Below are 16,518 nucleotides of genomic sequence, written 5' to 3' on the forward strand. Positions count from 1 at the left end.
GGAAAGGGGTCAAGGTTGTTACTCGAGGTACTTCCTGATTCCCAAGAAGGATGGTCGGTTGAGACCAATCCTGGACCTGAGGATCTTGAATTGGTTCCTCAAACAGGAAAAGTTCAAGATGCTGACCCTAGCTCAGGTGCTTTTGGCGTTGAACAATGGAGATTGGATGGTGTCTGTCGACTTGCAGGATGCTTATTTTCATATCCCGATACTCAAGTCGCACAGGAAGTATCTCCGGTTTGTGGTGGGGTCGCAGCACTATCAGTTTGCGGTCCTCCCGTTTGGTCTTACTTCAGCACCTCGAGTCTTCACAAAGGTGATGTCGGTGGTTGCAGCAGAGCTCAGGAGGAAGGGGATAGCAGGATTCCCTTACCTAGACGACTGGTTGATCAAAGCTAAGTCCCCGGAGCTTGTGTTGCATCATCTGCAGTCGACAACCCAGTTGTTGTTCGACCTGGGCTTTTCGGTGAACGTGCCCAAATCTCCCTAGAGCCCTCTCACTGCCTCCTGTTCATAGGGGCAGTACTGGATACAACATTGGATCGAGGATTCCTCCGCCTCAGCGGATTCAAGATATTCAGGAGTTGGTTCCAATGTTTCGAAGTGGAGCGGTCGTTCCAGTCCTCAAGGTCCTTCGTCTGCTCGGTCTGTTTGCCTCCTGCATACTGTTGGTCACGCATGCTCGCTGGCACATGAGGGCTCTTCAGTGGTGCCTCCGAAGGCAGTGGTCTCAACACAGAGGGGATCTCGAAGGTTCTGTCAGGATCTCCAGAGATGCTGCCACGGATTTGAAGTGGTGGATTGCGGACGACAATCTTTCCCAAGGAAGGCAGTTCACGCAGCCTCCACCAGTGACCACGGTCATAACTGATGCTTCCACTCTAGGGTGGGGAGCTCATCTGGGGGACCTGGAGATCAAAGGGCTTTGGTTTCCAGGGGAACAGATGTTTCATATCAATCTGTTAGAGTTATGGGCTGTACGTCTGGCTCTCAAGGCCTTCCTCCCATCCCTTTGCGGCCAGTCGGTTCAGGTCCTGACAGACAATACTACTGCGATGTGGTATATAAACAAACAGGGAGGAGTGGGGTCGTACCTTCTCTGCAGAGAAGCTCTTCGACTATGGTCCTGGGCAAAGGACCATCGGATTTGCTTGGTAGCAAATCATCTGGCCGGAGTTTTGAATGTACGTGCGGACGGTCTCAGTCGCCATTTCTCTGCCGACCACGAGTGGCGTCTCCATCCAGATCAAGTCCGTCTAATCTTCCAGTTGTGGGGGGTTCCTCGGATAGATCTGTTTGCCACCCGGGAGAACTCGCACTGTCCGTTATTCTGCAGCCTCCAGTATCCGGTGCAGGGGGCTCTGGGGGACGCGTTTCAGAGAACCTGGTGCGACCAGTTGCTTTACGCGTTTCCCCCCATACCCTTGATTCCTCGAGTATTGAGGAAAATTCGCCAAGACCGGGCCCGAGTAATCTTAATAGCTCCGGAGTGGCCAAGGAGGGTGTGGTATTCCGACCTTCTCCAACTCTCAATGTGCCCTCCGCTCCGTCTCCCTCTCAGGGCAGACCTCCTCTCGCAGTCGCAGGGGCAGGTTTTACACCCCAACCTCCAGAGTCTGCACCTACATGCCTGGAGATTGAACGGGGCAACCTGAGTACTTTCTCTCTCCCGCCTGATGTAGTGGATGTTATCTTAGCGGCCAGGCGACACTCCACTAAAACTATCTATGCTAATAGGTGGTCTAAATTTGTGTTATGGTGTGGAGAGAGAGAGATTGATCCCTTACGCGCTCATTTGTCGGATGTTTTATCTTTTGCTTTGTCTTTAGCGCAGAAAGGTTGTGCAGTGGCTACTATTAAAGGTTACTTGTCTGCCCTGTCAGCCTTCATTTGTCTACCAGACCAACCATCGTTATTTAAATCCCCTATAGTACTTAGATTCTTGAAGGGCCTTATGAATAAATACCCTCCAAAACCTTTTGTTATGCCTCAATGGGATTTGTCCTTAGTCCTGACTGTCCTTATGGGGTCCCCTTTTGAGCCTATGCATTCTTGTCCATTAAGGTTCTTAGTTATTAAAACAGTTTTCCTGGTGGCCATAACATCTGCAAGGAGAGTGAGTGAGTTGCAGGCTTTATCGGTAAAACCCCCTTATACAGCTTTTTATGGGGATAAGGTGGTGTTGAGGACCAAGGCTGCTTTCCTTCCGAAGGTTGTTTCACCCTTCCATTTGGCTCAAACAATTACTCTGTCCACGTTCTATCCTCCGCCTCATCCTTCAAAGGAAGAAGAGAGACTTCATCGCTTGGACCCAAAGAGGGCGTTAAGCTTCTTCATAGACAGAACAAAGGATTTCAGGCTGGATGATCAGCTTTTCATCGGATACGTGGGCAAGAGGAGAGGAAAGGCAGTCCACAAGAGAACACTCTCCAGGTGGGTTGTTCTTTGCATTAAAATTTGTTACTCTTTAGCAAAGAAGGATCCTCCTGATGGTATTAGAGCCCATTCCACCAGGGCTAAGTCGGCCACTTCAGCCTTGGCTAGGGGTGTTCCTGTGGTCGACATCTGCAAGGCCGCAACTTGGTCGTCCCTTCAAACTTTTGCAAAGCATTACTGTTTGGACTCTGAGGTCAGAAGGGACGGTCATTTTGTACGGTCAGTGCTGCAGGATTTCTTGGTTTGACCATACAGGCACCCACCACCGGGCGTGGTACTGCTTTGGGACTCTATTCATTAGGTGAGGAATCCACAGGTAGTTGTATCCATCAGAAGAACGAGTTACTTACCTTCGGTAACGACTTTTCTGGTGGATACATTAGCTACCTGTGGATTCCTCACGGTCCCACCCGCCTCCCCGTTGCCTTTTTGGTCTTACCAAGTAATCCTTGAGTGCGCTCCTCTTTGTTTTGAGGACGGGTGTAGATTATGTATATATGGATATTTGTATACATATATTTATTTGTGTATATACATATTTAGTGTATATATCTATTGTTTTAAAAAAAAAAAAAAGTTTTATTAAATTTATAGCCATCTTCTTGCAATGATGTGTAGTTTGCGATATTATGAAATGTTGCCTTTATTTTTCATTACATGAAATTATTGTTCTCGGGCACGTAAAAAATGTTGGTACTGACGTCAGCACGTCGGCGAGGACCTCTTATTGCCTGTATGACGTCAGACGGCATCGCGTGGGCAAATGTGACGTCCTCGTCGACGTGCAGAAGCTAGGAAGAAGATTTCCGTTGAATGCTGGCGCCGTGGGAGTATTCATTAGGTGAGGAATCCACAGGTAGCTAATGTATCCACCAGAAAAGTCGTTACCGAAGGTAAGTAACTCGTTCTTTGGGATCATATTGTAATGTTGCCAATAATGGCAAGGATAATTGCCTACTGTGTATTGTCAACTTGTTGATTCAGGTAAGAGGCCAGACAGACATTCTAGTCCAAGTCTCTTTTAGGGCTAGAAACGTGACTACTTTTGCTATGTAATAAAGTCGTGGGATAGAGCTAAGGGATGTAATATTCCCTCGGCCACTCAGTCACTTAAGAATTATTTAGGCCAAACCTCTGGGCCATCAGAATTTTAGATTGTTGTCCCCACAGGAAGAACAAGAACGACCGTCAGGTTAAACCCGTCTGTCCTCTCATATAACATCACTCGTATCACGCATGGTCTTGCAGCCACACAACACATGCTTCATGCCACATACAGCACTTACACATGGATTGAGAATGCTGGAGATGGGAGACTGAAAGAATTTTACCAGAGTACAAGGGAGGGCCAAGTAGGGCTTTTCCACGGCACAGAGGAAACAGGCATGTAACTCGAAACAGTCAGCTGCCATCAGTCAATTAAAAAAGCCTACTTTAAGAGGGTTGTAGCCACCATTGACTGTTTGGCAGGAGGCACAGTTTCTGTGTTGATTGCACCCATTGGCCTAAAGAACTTGGTGTTCTTTGGTGTTAAATCAGCACAAAAAGATGGTAAGGTCACGTGAAGAAGAAATTACAGACTGACAGAAAAAGTACATTTTGTACCGGATTGTACATCATCTTGCCATGAATTGACTGACTTTCAACCATCTGAATCCTCTAGCTTTTTTGACTGTCCCATTAGTTTGAGGTTATCAGTATTGCCCAAAGAAGTCCAGCGGGTCCTTGAGGCAGATGTGTAACGCATTGCCTTCAAAAGACCAATTTCTTCTTTATTTTTTATTAATCAATTGTGTCCCCCAGTCATTGAAATCTGAAGTTTATTACCTTGTAATTTCAGATCTCTAGAGTTTTTTAATGCCAGTAATTCAGACATTGCTTCAGCAGTGAGCAAGATAGAGACCGAATGCCATGCATCTTTCAGAGCATATCTAAAAAGGCTGCTTGTTGGAAGACAATTATTTTGCCTTTTTCAGTACATTAGTCATAGGTGAATTGAAGCAAAGACCGAAATGCACTTTCCCGAAACGGTGGTGCCATCTTTGATGGAAGACAATGACTTCTAGTTGCACATTTGACCTGCCTCCTAAACTTTCACATTGACTTCAGAAATACAATTGATTACATGTGGTAATGTTTAGGAGTTAATGATGTATGATTCTTAGCATAGAAGCAAATCATAGAGAATTTTTATCAAATTATAAGTAACTGCTCTTTGGTTACCATTATTTGTAATTCAGAACAGAAATAACTAAAATGACTCACATGGAGAGGGTTTTGTTAATCTAACAAACATTACACCACATTGTGAGCACAGAATAATGAATGTAAACAATGGAAATATCTTACTAAATACTTAGATATGACTACCACTACTCTGCTGGTGCTTGGGGTTCTGAGTGCCATCATAGACAAATCTAACTTCACTCTTGTTGTCTATTTCATGTCACTCAGAACCCCCTGGTGAAAAACATCCCCGTAATTCACTGTTTCCAATGTATAATTCTCTCACTGAGAGCCATTAGCGTAAATATCATTATAAATGTGATAATTCACTACTGTGATGTAGCAATGGTGGTTTACAGATCTAGTTCACTGTTACTATGTAATAAAGGAATTCTGGACTGCTCTGAGAGCCTGTCAGATCAGCACTGGAATGCAGGAAGCACAAACTCTGAAAGAGATGCAAGGGAAGGCGCAGGTTGCGGGTGGGTGACAGGAGGTCAGGTAGTTTGTGTTTTTTAATTTGGGGCAGGGCGGAGAGGCCATGTTATGTCTGGCTCCCCCATTAATCTTCTGCTCCTGCATAGCAGTCAAAGCAGGGGTAGATAGATGATTTGGAGGGCATTCATAACATAAAATCATATATGGATAAAAAGCAAATTACAGGGATGTTTTTCACCTCTGGATCGTGGGTGACATAGACAATACTTGTTGTCTATTTCATATCACTCAGAACCCCTTTGTGAAAAACATCCCTGTAATTCACTGTTGCCATCTATAATTCTATATATAATTCTGGAGGGGTGTGGACATTCTCCAGTATTGCCTCTTATAGATTCACATGCTTGAATCTTCTGCGTCATCATGGTGGGCGTCCTACAGTAACAGTAATTAAAGCAGTGCTAAAGCATTCACATTAAACACTATTGAAAAAAACAATAGTAGTTAGTAGCCAATTCATGTTGATTTAATACATCCAAACTTCAGCCATTCAGAGCAGAGACCTTGAAGCACTCATTCCCTGTAAAGCCACCATACCTCAGATTTCCTACCGCACGTCATCTGTTGGGGAGTCTCCCTGAGCTCTGCTCAGTCACAGTGTCACTGTTAACCTTTTGACCTGCAGTCTTCAGTTCCTCTCTTTAATTGCTACCATCATCTTAGGTCCTGTTGGAAGGGTGTTTGGTTGTGTTTTTTACACAGAATGTCGGAGTCTAAAAAAAGGTTGTTTATGCCCTACAAGACTTGGGGAGAATCCAGGCTATATTCTGAGGATCCACACAAAGAATACTTGCACTGTCGTTAACCTAAACATTAGCCCAAGGAATGCAACTACTGACATACTTTTTCTGTGAAAACTCTCAAAGACTGTGAGGGAAGACTACTTCTGTGGCTACAGAAGAAGGCTGTCTCTGACTCAGTTTCAGAGTGTGAGGAAAAGTCTCATGCCACTTCCAGAAAGAGGGAGAACCATTGTCCTTTCACAGAGACTCTTAAAAAAACCTAAATCTCACAGTAGAGAGACTAGTGAGGAAAAATGACCAAAGATGGTCTCAGTTGCCTCTTCTTCGCATCAGAGGTCAGATTCAGCACCTCCATCTCCTCTTTATACTCCTTTCAAGGAAACCTCTTCTGGGAAAAATCGCCCGTCAGCCGCTCTGTTTACAGCGACTTCCACTAATCTGATGATTAAAAGGACTACGGCAGCAGCTTCGTCAACGACATTTGTGATGACTGCATTGTCGTGACATCATCAAGACCTTCCCACGAGGACAAAGATTTAATCGCCAAACACCCTAACGACTGGGGCTGCATCTACCGTTAAACCGTCAGTGAAGATTCCTGTTAGTGCATCCTTGGATCCCAATTCCAAAAGTGTGATGTAACAAACTACCCTTGCTAGGCAGTTCATCCATAAATTGTTGTTAAGGAGCTCTCCTGTAGCATGAACATTTTACCAATGTTGCCGGTAAAGTTTTTATTGATGTAGTATGTTGTTCACAATTCTTAGGCAAAATGGAGTGCATTGTGTAGAGGGGCTAGTCTCACTTATGGCAAGGTGGTGAGTCCAGTTGTAAAATTACACACTTCAGAGAGACTTAATTTGGTAGACAAATAAATAGAGCATAATTTTTAGATAGTTTTTGTCTTTTTTAACGTACAAAATAATAGCAATAACATGTTTATTCCTCATGTATGCATTTTAGCTTCATGTTTATGCAAATTTTGATGCATTTTGTTTAATAAAGTTTGAATGGGCTTTTGGACTAATGGGCTAAACTGATGTTTTTATGTGTAATGTTTATCAGTGTTCAATGGATTGTATCTGAATTGGGCAATTATGATGACATACTGAAAAGGTTCAATGTATGAGTGGACATTTTAAGTGTATAGAGGTAGCTTAGAATGACAAATATTCAGCTATCAGTGTTGCATTTTGGTATTAAGAATAATGTAATGTTCTAATGCTAATTTGTTTTTAATGACAAAATGAAAAAACTGACATTATACTAAAAGCAGCATTGTAGTCTCCAAAGGTTTATTAAAACGTACATAAATATGTACTTTGAATTGGGAATTAGTAGTGTAGTTTTGGCCCTTCTTTGTCAACATAATCAAATTGTTAAATACCATCAGCGTATAATGCCATGGAAGTGTTTCATCTTTTTCCAAGTTCACTTCTGTAAAATACCATTTTAAAATTAGAAAAATCTTTGTAGCTGTTGGAAATGGCTCTTTCTGCAGGGTTTCCCCTGTCTTTTTGACTTCTGACATGCTGCTTTGACCCTGTGCTGAATTTCGTTTTTGCTGGCTCTAGCCTTTATCACTGCTGACTAGTGAAAAAGTGCAAGTGCTCTCTGTCTAAATGGTCTTAGTGATTGGTTTCTTCGTGATATTTGATTTACTAGTAAGTCCCCAGTACAGTGCACGGTGTGTGCCCTGTGCCTGTAAATCTAATGCTACAAGTTGGCCTGCAGCACCAAGTGTGCCACCCACATGTGTAGCCCTGTAAACATGTTACTGTACTGTCTGTATGTGCAGTTTGAACTGCCAGTTCGACCTGGCAAGTGCACCCACTTGCCAGGCCCAAACCTTCTCTTTTACCACATGTGAGTCACCCCTAAGGTAGGCCCAAGGCAGCCCCATGGGCAATATGCAGTATATTTAAAAGGTGGGACATGTACTGGTGTGTTTTATATGTCCTGATAGTGAAATACTGCTCAATTTGATTTTCACTGTTGAAATGCCTATCTCTCCTATAGGTTGTTATTGGGATTGGCTTGAAATGTCTTTAAAGTGTAATTTCCCATTGGGAGCAGATAGATATATGAAGTTTGGGGTTTATTGAACTCACAATTTAAAAATATATCTTTTGGTGAAGTTGGTTTTTAAATTGTAAGTTTGAAAACGCCACTTGTAGAAAGTGGGCATTTTCTTGCTTAACCGTTCTGTGCCTCTGCCTGGCTGTGAAATACACGTCTGGTTCAGGATGACAGTTGGGCTGGTTGTGAAGTCACTCTAGACAGTCACACAAAGGGAGCTCTGGGTGTGTCCTGCATTTCCTTAATGGTCTTTCTGGGCTAGAGTGGAGGGAGGGGCTGACACTTCAACCTGAATAGGGTTGTGCCTGTTCTTACACAAAGCACTCTCCAACCACGTGATGTGTGTCTGGGGCCAGGGCAGGAAAGGCCGAGTCTTGTGCACTACAAAGACTTTCCTTTGAAGTTTGCCTACTTCAAAGGCAAAAATGAGTATAAGTATTGGACCTCTGAGACCGCAACTTCAGAACACTTCTGGACTGACGACATTCTGCCAGAAAGAAGAGCTGGATGCCTTAGGAGGAACTGCCACTCTTCCTGTTGCTTTGTTATGCTCACATGCTGCTTCTGTCCTGGGAGTGAAAGGACTGGACTTTACTTTCTACATCCTGGTTTCCAAGGTTCTCACAGGGCTTGAACTGAACTTGCCTCATGTTAAGAAGTCTCAGCGACATCAAAGGCTTCACTTGCCAGTGCCTGGACTCTTGCGAGGAGTCCTGACTTGCCAAGTGGTGCCAAATCTAGTCCCTGGGTCCTGTGAAGTGGAAACTGGTGCCCTGAGGAAGAAAATGCACGCATCGGATCGCCATGGCTGAGGAATCAACGCAGCGCCTGCCTTGCAGTGGAAGGATTGACGCTGCACCTTTTCCTCTTCCAGTTCTGTCGTCACAGTGCACCTGGAGTTTCCCATGCATCGTCCCTGGGTGCCATTTTTGCATCAACACTCCCCCCACCCCCCCTTAAAGAAAAGAGCCGCTGCATCCGCTCTCCTGCTTGATTGCTCTGGATTGAGACTCTTTGCAACCTTTTGTGGTTTAAGATCTCCTTTTTGATGTTTGAATATAGCCAACAAGTACAACATTCTCCCACCCGCATCCAGAGGCCACTGGGGTGATGGCATGAGTAATCACCAAAAAAAGGAAAAACAAGTGAAGGCATTAAACAGGATGCAACATCAAGTAATGGCTAAAATTAAGCTTGAGACATCTAGTAATTGTCATAAAAGGTGACCGTGAGCAATAACAGGGCATATATCAGGCTCCATACAATTAGCCCAGGTCCGATTACGCCTGAGCAGTGATATGTGCTAACCGGAGAATACACAAATATACTGGGCATGTCAATTCCTGGAACTCGGCTGAGAGAGAACGAATACAAGACACTCATGTCATATCAAAGAGTTGCTAGCGATTATGTCACTGCTGCAGTTAGCTTCTCCAACCCCAATAAGTCCCACAGTTTATGAAGCCAATCTACAAAAAACTGAGATCAAGTCCGATCCCCATCGAGAACACAAACGCTGTTTAGCCACCCCAAAGCCAATGTAATGGTGTGGCCTTAAGCAGACTTAAGGGGATATGTTTGTATGTTTGGAAGCCCTAGTAGAACATTGTTAGGGAATCGGGGAATATCTGTGTTGTAAATCTCATCTATCGCTTGTAGGAAGTCTCGCCAAAAAGAGCTGATTTTGGGACGCTGCCGCAATATGTGTAAGGGTACCCAACTGTCCACAACGTCATCAGCAAGAACTGTCCCTTCCAGGCTTCCAGCCAGCAGTCCTTGCCAGGGTATAATACCAATACTGGGCTATTTTAAGGAACACATTTTTAGTTGCTGTGTTGTGTGCTGAAACAGACGCACTGCAATACATCACGCCACTCGCGATCTGTAATGGTGTATTCACATTCAGTCTCCCACCTACGTCGTGCGGGGTTGTGATCAGGTGTGGTGGTGTAATCAGAAGGGCATATATATCAGACAGGAGTTGTTTATGGAAGATGTGAGTGAGCAGCCACCTCTCAAACTATGTAAGGGGTCGTGAGGGCGAGTTAATGGCTGGGAAACCCAATGTCGAAAAGCCAAGTATTGCCAATGGGCCATAGCGGGAAGGCCATAACCTGACTGGAGCTCGGTGAAATCCATGTTGCCCTCCGTGTCAAAGAGGTCGCTATTCTTTTGCAGTTGTCCTCCTGCCACGTGTGATATGAAGGGTCAGTCATGGAAGGTGGAAAGTCTAGGTTCCTTACAATTGGTGTCTGGGGAGAGATGGGCATGGCCAGGACCTTCCGTGTTTGTACCTGAACCCAGACGCCCATTGCCGCTCACAGGACAAGGGAGATGTAAACTCTGGATGGGCGGTGTGCTTTTGGTAGCCATGACACCTTCCAAATGTGTACACCTGCCACTGCCTGATCAATAAAGCACCATTGTTTTTCAGTACAAAGGCATCACCATTGTACCATGTAGAGCAATTGAGCTGCTTAATAGTAGCTCATGAGATGTGGGACCCCCAGGGACCCTCCACCTGTGGCAGATACATCCGCTCTTTTTCGCCATCCTTGCGTTCCTGCCCTCCCAGAGAAACTCCCAGATGAGGCTTTTTAGCTTATCCAGTGACTTTGGGGGAGTTTCCCAATGGTAGTGGAGCGTATGCATAACATATAGCACCTTCAGTAAAAGCATCATCTTGACTTCAGCTAAACGAATCAAGTAAGGCCATAGCCCTTCCATTTAATTAAATCAGATCGAGGATTCAGCAGGACTGCTGCATAGTTGTGTTCCGCAGTGAAGGCTGGCGTAGAGTAGATCTGTAGACCCAAATAGGTCTGCCCAGGTGAATGAGAAGGCAGCCTCCAGCTGTGTTTGGTCAGCTGCGGCATGGTGAGTTTTAGAATGGATGATTTATGCAAATTGGTGTTGAAACCAAATATCTCCCCAAAGCTCTCTAACTTGCCCATGACCGCCAATAAGAAAACCTGCAGGTTTGACAAAAGTAGCATCGTCTCTTCAGCATAGAGTGCAATTTTATGTGCTCTGCCCCCCATAAGTATGCCGGATATATGCGGATGACAGCATATCCGTTCAGCAAAGGGCTCCATGTATAGGGCAAATAATGGTGATGGGGTCAACCCTGTCTTGTGCCACTAGAGATTGAAAAGTGTCGGGAGAAGGTTCGTTAACGTGCACCATAGCTGTGGTCAGTTCATAATTGCATTGTGCACCCACTTACAGAACAGCTGGCCCAGGCCACTGTAAGCCAATGCTGCGTGAAGGTACCACTAGTACACTCGATTGAATGCCTTCTCCGCATCGATATAGAGGAGGAGGGCAGGCACTCGGGATCGCTGTCTTGTCCAGGAGGTGGCTCAAGGCATTTGGTGTTGTCAATAACACTCCTTCAACTCCTGCATGTATGCTGTGAGCCTGTTAGCTAAGATACTTGTGAATATCTTTACATCCACATTTAGTAGGGAAATGGGACAATAGGAAGAGCAACACCAGGGATCCTTCCCCAGTTTTTGAATGCCTGTAATCGTTATCAACTGCATTGCGGGGGTGTAGGTGCCAGTGACACCAAAATCATTATACACCTGTGCCAATATAGGGGCAACAGTGTCCCAAATGTCTTGTAGGATTCTGCACCATATCCATTGGGACCAGGCGCCTTACCAGTCTGGAGATGCTTTATTGCCATAAGTACTCCATTGGGAGTTATGTCTTTGTCTAAGCAAGCCATGCCCATCAGGGGGACCTGGGGCACGGAGATCAAGTCTAGGAATGCCTCCGTGCCACTGGCATCAAGCTAGTCAGCGGCATAGAGGTTATCATAAAATAATTCAAATTCTCTAGCAGTCGATTTTTTTCATAAGTCATGGTGCCCACTGTAATTCTCCCACCTTCTGCTGTACTGCTTGGGAACGGAGGCGGTGTGCCAAGAGGCATCCCGTTTTATTCTCTCCTGCTTAATACTTTTGCTTCACTCGCAACAGGGCTTACTCTGCCCCGTCTATGGCTCTCAGTTGCTTACGGCTGTGGTTAACTGTTGCCTGATTGCTAGTGATCCTGTACGTCTGTGTTTTCTTCAGTTCCTTGATCTTGTTGCACTTCTCTAACGTGGCCTTAATTTCCGTGAGTGTTGTATCATAGGTGAGGAGTTTAGTGTTGAGGATCAGGATTGTGGAATCAACATGGAAAGAGGCAATGTGAAACTCAGATTGATGAGCAGGTGATCAGAAAGTGCGGCCACTCCAATCACTTCTGCAGATGTCACTTTAGTGATGCGTGTTGAGGTGAGAAAAATGTCTATGGGAGCATACGTTTGGTATGCTGCCAAGAGAAATATATATTCCCTGTTGATTGGGTGGGTCTGTCACCAGATATCAATCAACCCCACTTTCGCCAGCCACTCCTGAAAACCTGCAGACCATGCACAAGCCTGCCCATATCTTTGAATAGATCTGTCTACTTGTGCATCAGGTACAAGTTGAAGTCACCCCTTATAACATCCGCATCTGGTGTGGTAAGAACTTGTCTCTATGCATCTCTAATAAAGCTTTCCTGGTGCTCATTAGGGCCGTAAAGATTTGCTACTGGAAAACCATGTCCCTGCATGTCCGTGCACAGGGAGTAGAGCCTCCCAGGGATCTCAGCATGTATTTGCATTATCCTCCCCGGGAAGTGAGTCGCCAGCAAGATGGCCACCCCAGCCTGTTTCCCAGTCCCTGATGAGAGATACTGTCGGTCATTCTACTGGGATCTCAGTCCTTCCAGTCGGCCCTTAATAGATGTGTTTCTTGAATGAGGCAGATGTCACATTTGGCCTCATGATTGAGAGGAAGGAGGGCCATACACTTCACAGGGGCATTAAGACCTTCGACATTAATATCAAGTATGTTAACCATCAACTAGGTGTTGTGTTGACAAGTGTATACCCTTGAAATCTGTTTGAAGCGTGAGAGAGCCCCAATAAAGTGCCAGCAAACTACATCAATGTGAAGTGTAAATACAAAAGGGACGTCATCGCGGGGAGACGGGGTTAAACAAACGGAACAATGAAACAGTTCCTCATCTGAGTACGCATTCAGACAAGCTTAGGGGATCCAAGTCGTCGGGCGGCAGTTTCTTCAGCTCCGTCGTCATGTGGAGTTCCGCTGCACAAATCGCCATCCACAGCGGGAGACCACCCATTGGTGACCATGTTCATCCACTGTGACGGATACACCGCTTCCATGTCGAAAATGCCCATTACATACATGATTCAAGAATCCAGGCTGGTCAAGGATGCTAACACCTTAGTGGTCCTTGTCTGCTTCTGACGCCCTATCCTGGTGCTGCAGGTGATGGATCAGTGCAGCCCTTTCTTTGAGGCTCTTTGTCTCCAAGGATTTGTGTAGTTTCCTTCTTTGTGCGCGAGTCAGGCAGCACCGATCTGTTATAGGGGCAGTTAGCTCTTGCGGCAGCTCCTGAGTCAGGGCATCCCCCAGGAAGTGTGGCATAAACTGTCAGTGAACGGGTATCGTCCAGTGTGCGAATGCTCTGCATCTCCTTGTTCCAGTTAAACGAGGCGGAAAGGGTGTCCCCATTTATATCTGATCCCCTTTTTCGCGAAGAAAGTCCGTTAGAGGAAGGAGGGACTGGCGGCGATGCAGCTTCACAGATGAGAGGTCCTGATAAAATCCTATTTTGAGACCTTCATTGTCTATGGTGGTCTGATCATTGACTGCTAATAAGATTACCTCTCTCTGTCTGTAGTGGTGTAGACACATGAGAATGTCCTGTGCCTGGCTAGCAGAGCGGGCCGGTCGACCAGTGCTGTGGATGTGGTCAAGAATTATGTCCTGGTCCTTAAGCGTTGGGGCCACATGGTGGAAAAGACGGACTGCAAATTCATCAAGACTTCCCGATATCACCTGCAAGGAACTCTGTTAATATGGATGTTGGAGTGTCTGGATCAGTTCTCCAAATCCTCCAGGTGATACTGCAGCTCCGAATTCTTGCCCTGCAGTGCAAGCAGCTTGCGGCGATGGTGATCCGGTTTCTCTTCACGTGCATCTTGAGTCTTCTCAAGCTAGTCTACTCGCTGGCCCAGTTCGCCAACATCCTTCCTGAGTTCTTTGGCCTTAGTTGTCATCTCCTGCTCTCCTGTTTGAGAGTGGCAAAATCGTCTCTGAGGACTCCAAAGAGTTGTTTAATTAATGACTGTGTTATCGGGGCAATGTCGTTTTCCATTACTGCTTCCCCCTCCACTGCACCCACGTCTGCAGATCTATCTTTGGGCACGTCCACCTTCTTTGCTTGGGCTTGGCAAAAAGGTTCTTAAAGCTACCTTCCTTTTTGTTATGGCGTTGCGAGGCCATAATGTGCAGAATAGTTTCTGAATTCTTCAAGGGGAGTGTGGGCCCAAGCGCCATGGGGATGTCCATTGACCCGCCACCATCTGGGCAGCCAGTTCAGCCTCCCAGACCCCTCACAGTACCGACGCTGTCTCGTATGCCCTGCTCCGACAGTGAGAATCACAGCACTCCACACTCACGTGTAACAGACCAGATGGGGAGCTTCCCGAGGAGGGGGGGCTGGTCCAGGCCTAGTTGGCCTCACACAGTCTATTCGGGGACTCCTGGTGGAGCAACACCACTCGTGGCCCACCTACCAGCGCAAGGCTACTCCACTCTGCCTCAAATCACATCAAGCACCACCAGCTACATACCAGTCACTGGGCAATCTCTCCAGGGCCTGCACCATTGCTCAAGGTCTCCCCGGGTAGCCAATACTTATCATTGTGAATGCTTTCCCGGGCCAGGCAGGTAAGTGGCTTTGCTCCTAAGCAAGGTGTCTCCAGCGTCCTTCCAGACTCCAAGCAGGCCTCCCGTGTGCCTATATCTCAAGTGTCTCAGGATTGCGGACCCAGCTCACAGGCACTCCACTTACGGAGCTATGTGCTCTGCGATCCGAACCTCTTTGTCGCGCTGCTTTCAATCCACGTCATGCAGCCGCCCTCCTCTCCTCAAAGGCACCCAGTCGGGGTGTCCAGGCCGCAATCTTCAGTGTAGTCACTAACACGGTTGAGTGCGCACTACCCTGCACCAGCCTCAACTTCGCCGCCACACTTTAAACTAGGGATGGAATTGGCTTCAGTAGGCCCTCTAGTCGGCCTGGCCACCAGCTACAAGGCAGCTGCCATTTTTGAGGTGACACAGCCGGTCCAATCAGGCCCCGCTCCACCACGTTCTCCCCTTCATCAGCAGATCTAGGAATCAGTCAGCGGTCTGCCTGCCCGCTGGGGACCCCACGTGCAGCAAAACCGGTCCAGTAGCGCCATATGGGCATCCAGATCAGCGCTAAATTAAAAGCTGGCAGAGGAGTTCCAGAAAGACATTTCTACTCAGGCGCTATCTTGGCCACCCCTCCTTTGCAACTTTTTAAAAGTGATATCTTTGCTTGTGTATGTTGGATTTTTGTTGTTTCCGTCTTGTTTAACTCTGATAAATATTGGCTGTTTTTCTAAACTGGTGAGGGTGAGTGAGGGGGGTGGGTGTGTGTGTTTTGTGTGTACACACAAATACTTTACACATTGCCTCTGAGATAAGCTTGACGGCTTGAGCCAAGCCAACGGGGGTGGGGGGGAGCAGGGATTATTTTAGGTGTGACTTCCATAGCCTGACTAGAGTGAGGGTCCCTACTTGGACAGAGTGTAAATTTCGCGGCCCACTAGAGACCCCATTTCTAACAATATCATAACAAAACGTTAACTTTTTTGTTAAAATAATATTATTTTTCATTGTATTTTAGTGGGCCATCTGTTAAATTCAGCGATATAGCTGGGCAGGATCTAGCGAAACAAGCACTGCAGGAAATTGTTATTCTTCCTTCCATTAGGCCAGAGGTAAGCAATTTTTTTTTCAATTTTATTTTTGTTGCTATGTAGTTTGTTTTTTTAATTTTAAAACTGAATTGTATTAGAATTTATGATGGTGTACATGAGATGAGATTGTTTAATGTTTTGTGGGAATCTGCCATCTGAATCTCAGTAAGGCTTCACCACTTCATATGTAATTAAACGATGACAGTTTTTATAATTAAATTACCACAAGTTAATGACCATATATTTTCTTCTGATAGTTCTTCTGTTTTCACACTCAAGAAAGCATTTCTCCAGAATTGCACTGACCCTAGAATTGACTGTTTGGTCCTGTACAGTGAGGTACCCAAATTGTGAGTGTACCTTCTCCTAGTCATCACTTGAAGTTGTTCTGACACTCTACTGTACTTCTTTGTCAACTGTGAGGATTTGGGTATATTACATGATGTGGCCGTGGTGCCTTATCGTGGAATACGCTCATAAAAGTTGTCTAGGGTCCAGCCACGCTCATTTGAAGAACTGTAAGCTCAACTCTAGGCAGCTATGACTTCCGGGCAGCAAGGCTTGCACAAATTAACTTAGTAAAAAGCATTGGACAGTACCAAACAAAATAAAGTCACACAACACGAAAGAACCAGGACACCAATTTGTAAAAGTAAAGTATTTTTTAATGAATTTTTA

The 16,518-nt window shown here is 45.7% G+C and overlaps 1 protein-coding gene across 4 annotated transcripts in view; it reads left to right on the forward strand.

The window, feature by feature from the left end:
* SPAST (spastin) overlaps positions 1-16,518 on the forward strand; it is a 465,871-nt gene that overhangs the window by 134,561 nt on the left and 314,792 nt on the right. For all 4 annotated transcript variants that reach the window (XM_069235003.1, XM_069235001.1, XM_069235002.1 and 1 more), the window contains one exon: positions 15,768-15,861. In XM_069235003.1, coding sequence (XP_069091104.1) covers positions 15,768-15,861 — 94 coding nt within the window. The remainder of the gene's footprint in view (positions 1-15,767; positions 15,862-16,518) is intronic.

This window comes from Pleurodeles waltl, chromosome 5 (genome assembly GCF_031143425.1).
Source record: "Pleurodeles waltl isolate 20211129_DDA chromosome 5, aPleWal1.hap1.20221129, whole genome shotgun sequence".
NCBI lineage: Eukaryota > Metazoa > Chordata > Amphibia > Caudata > Salamandridae > Pleurodeles > Pleurodeles waltl.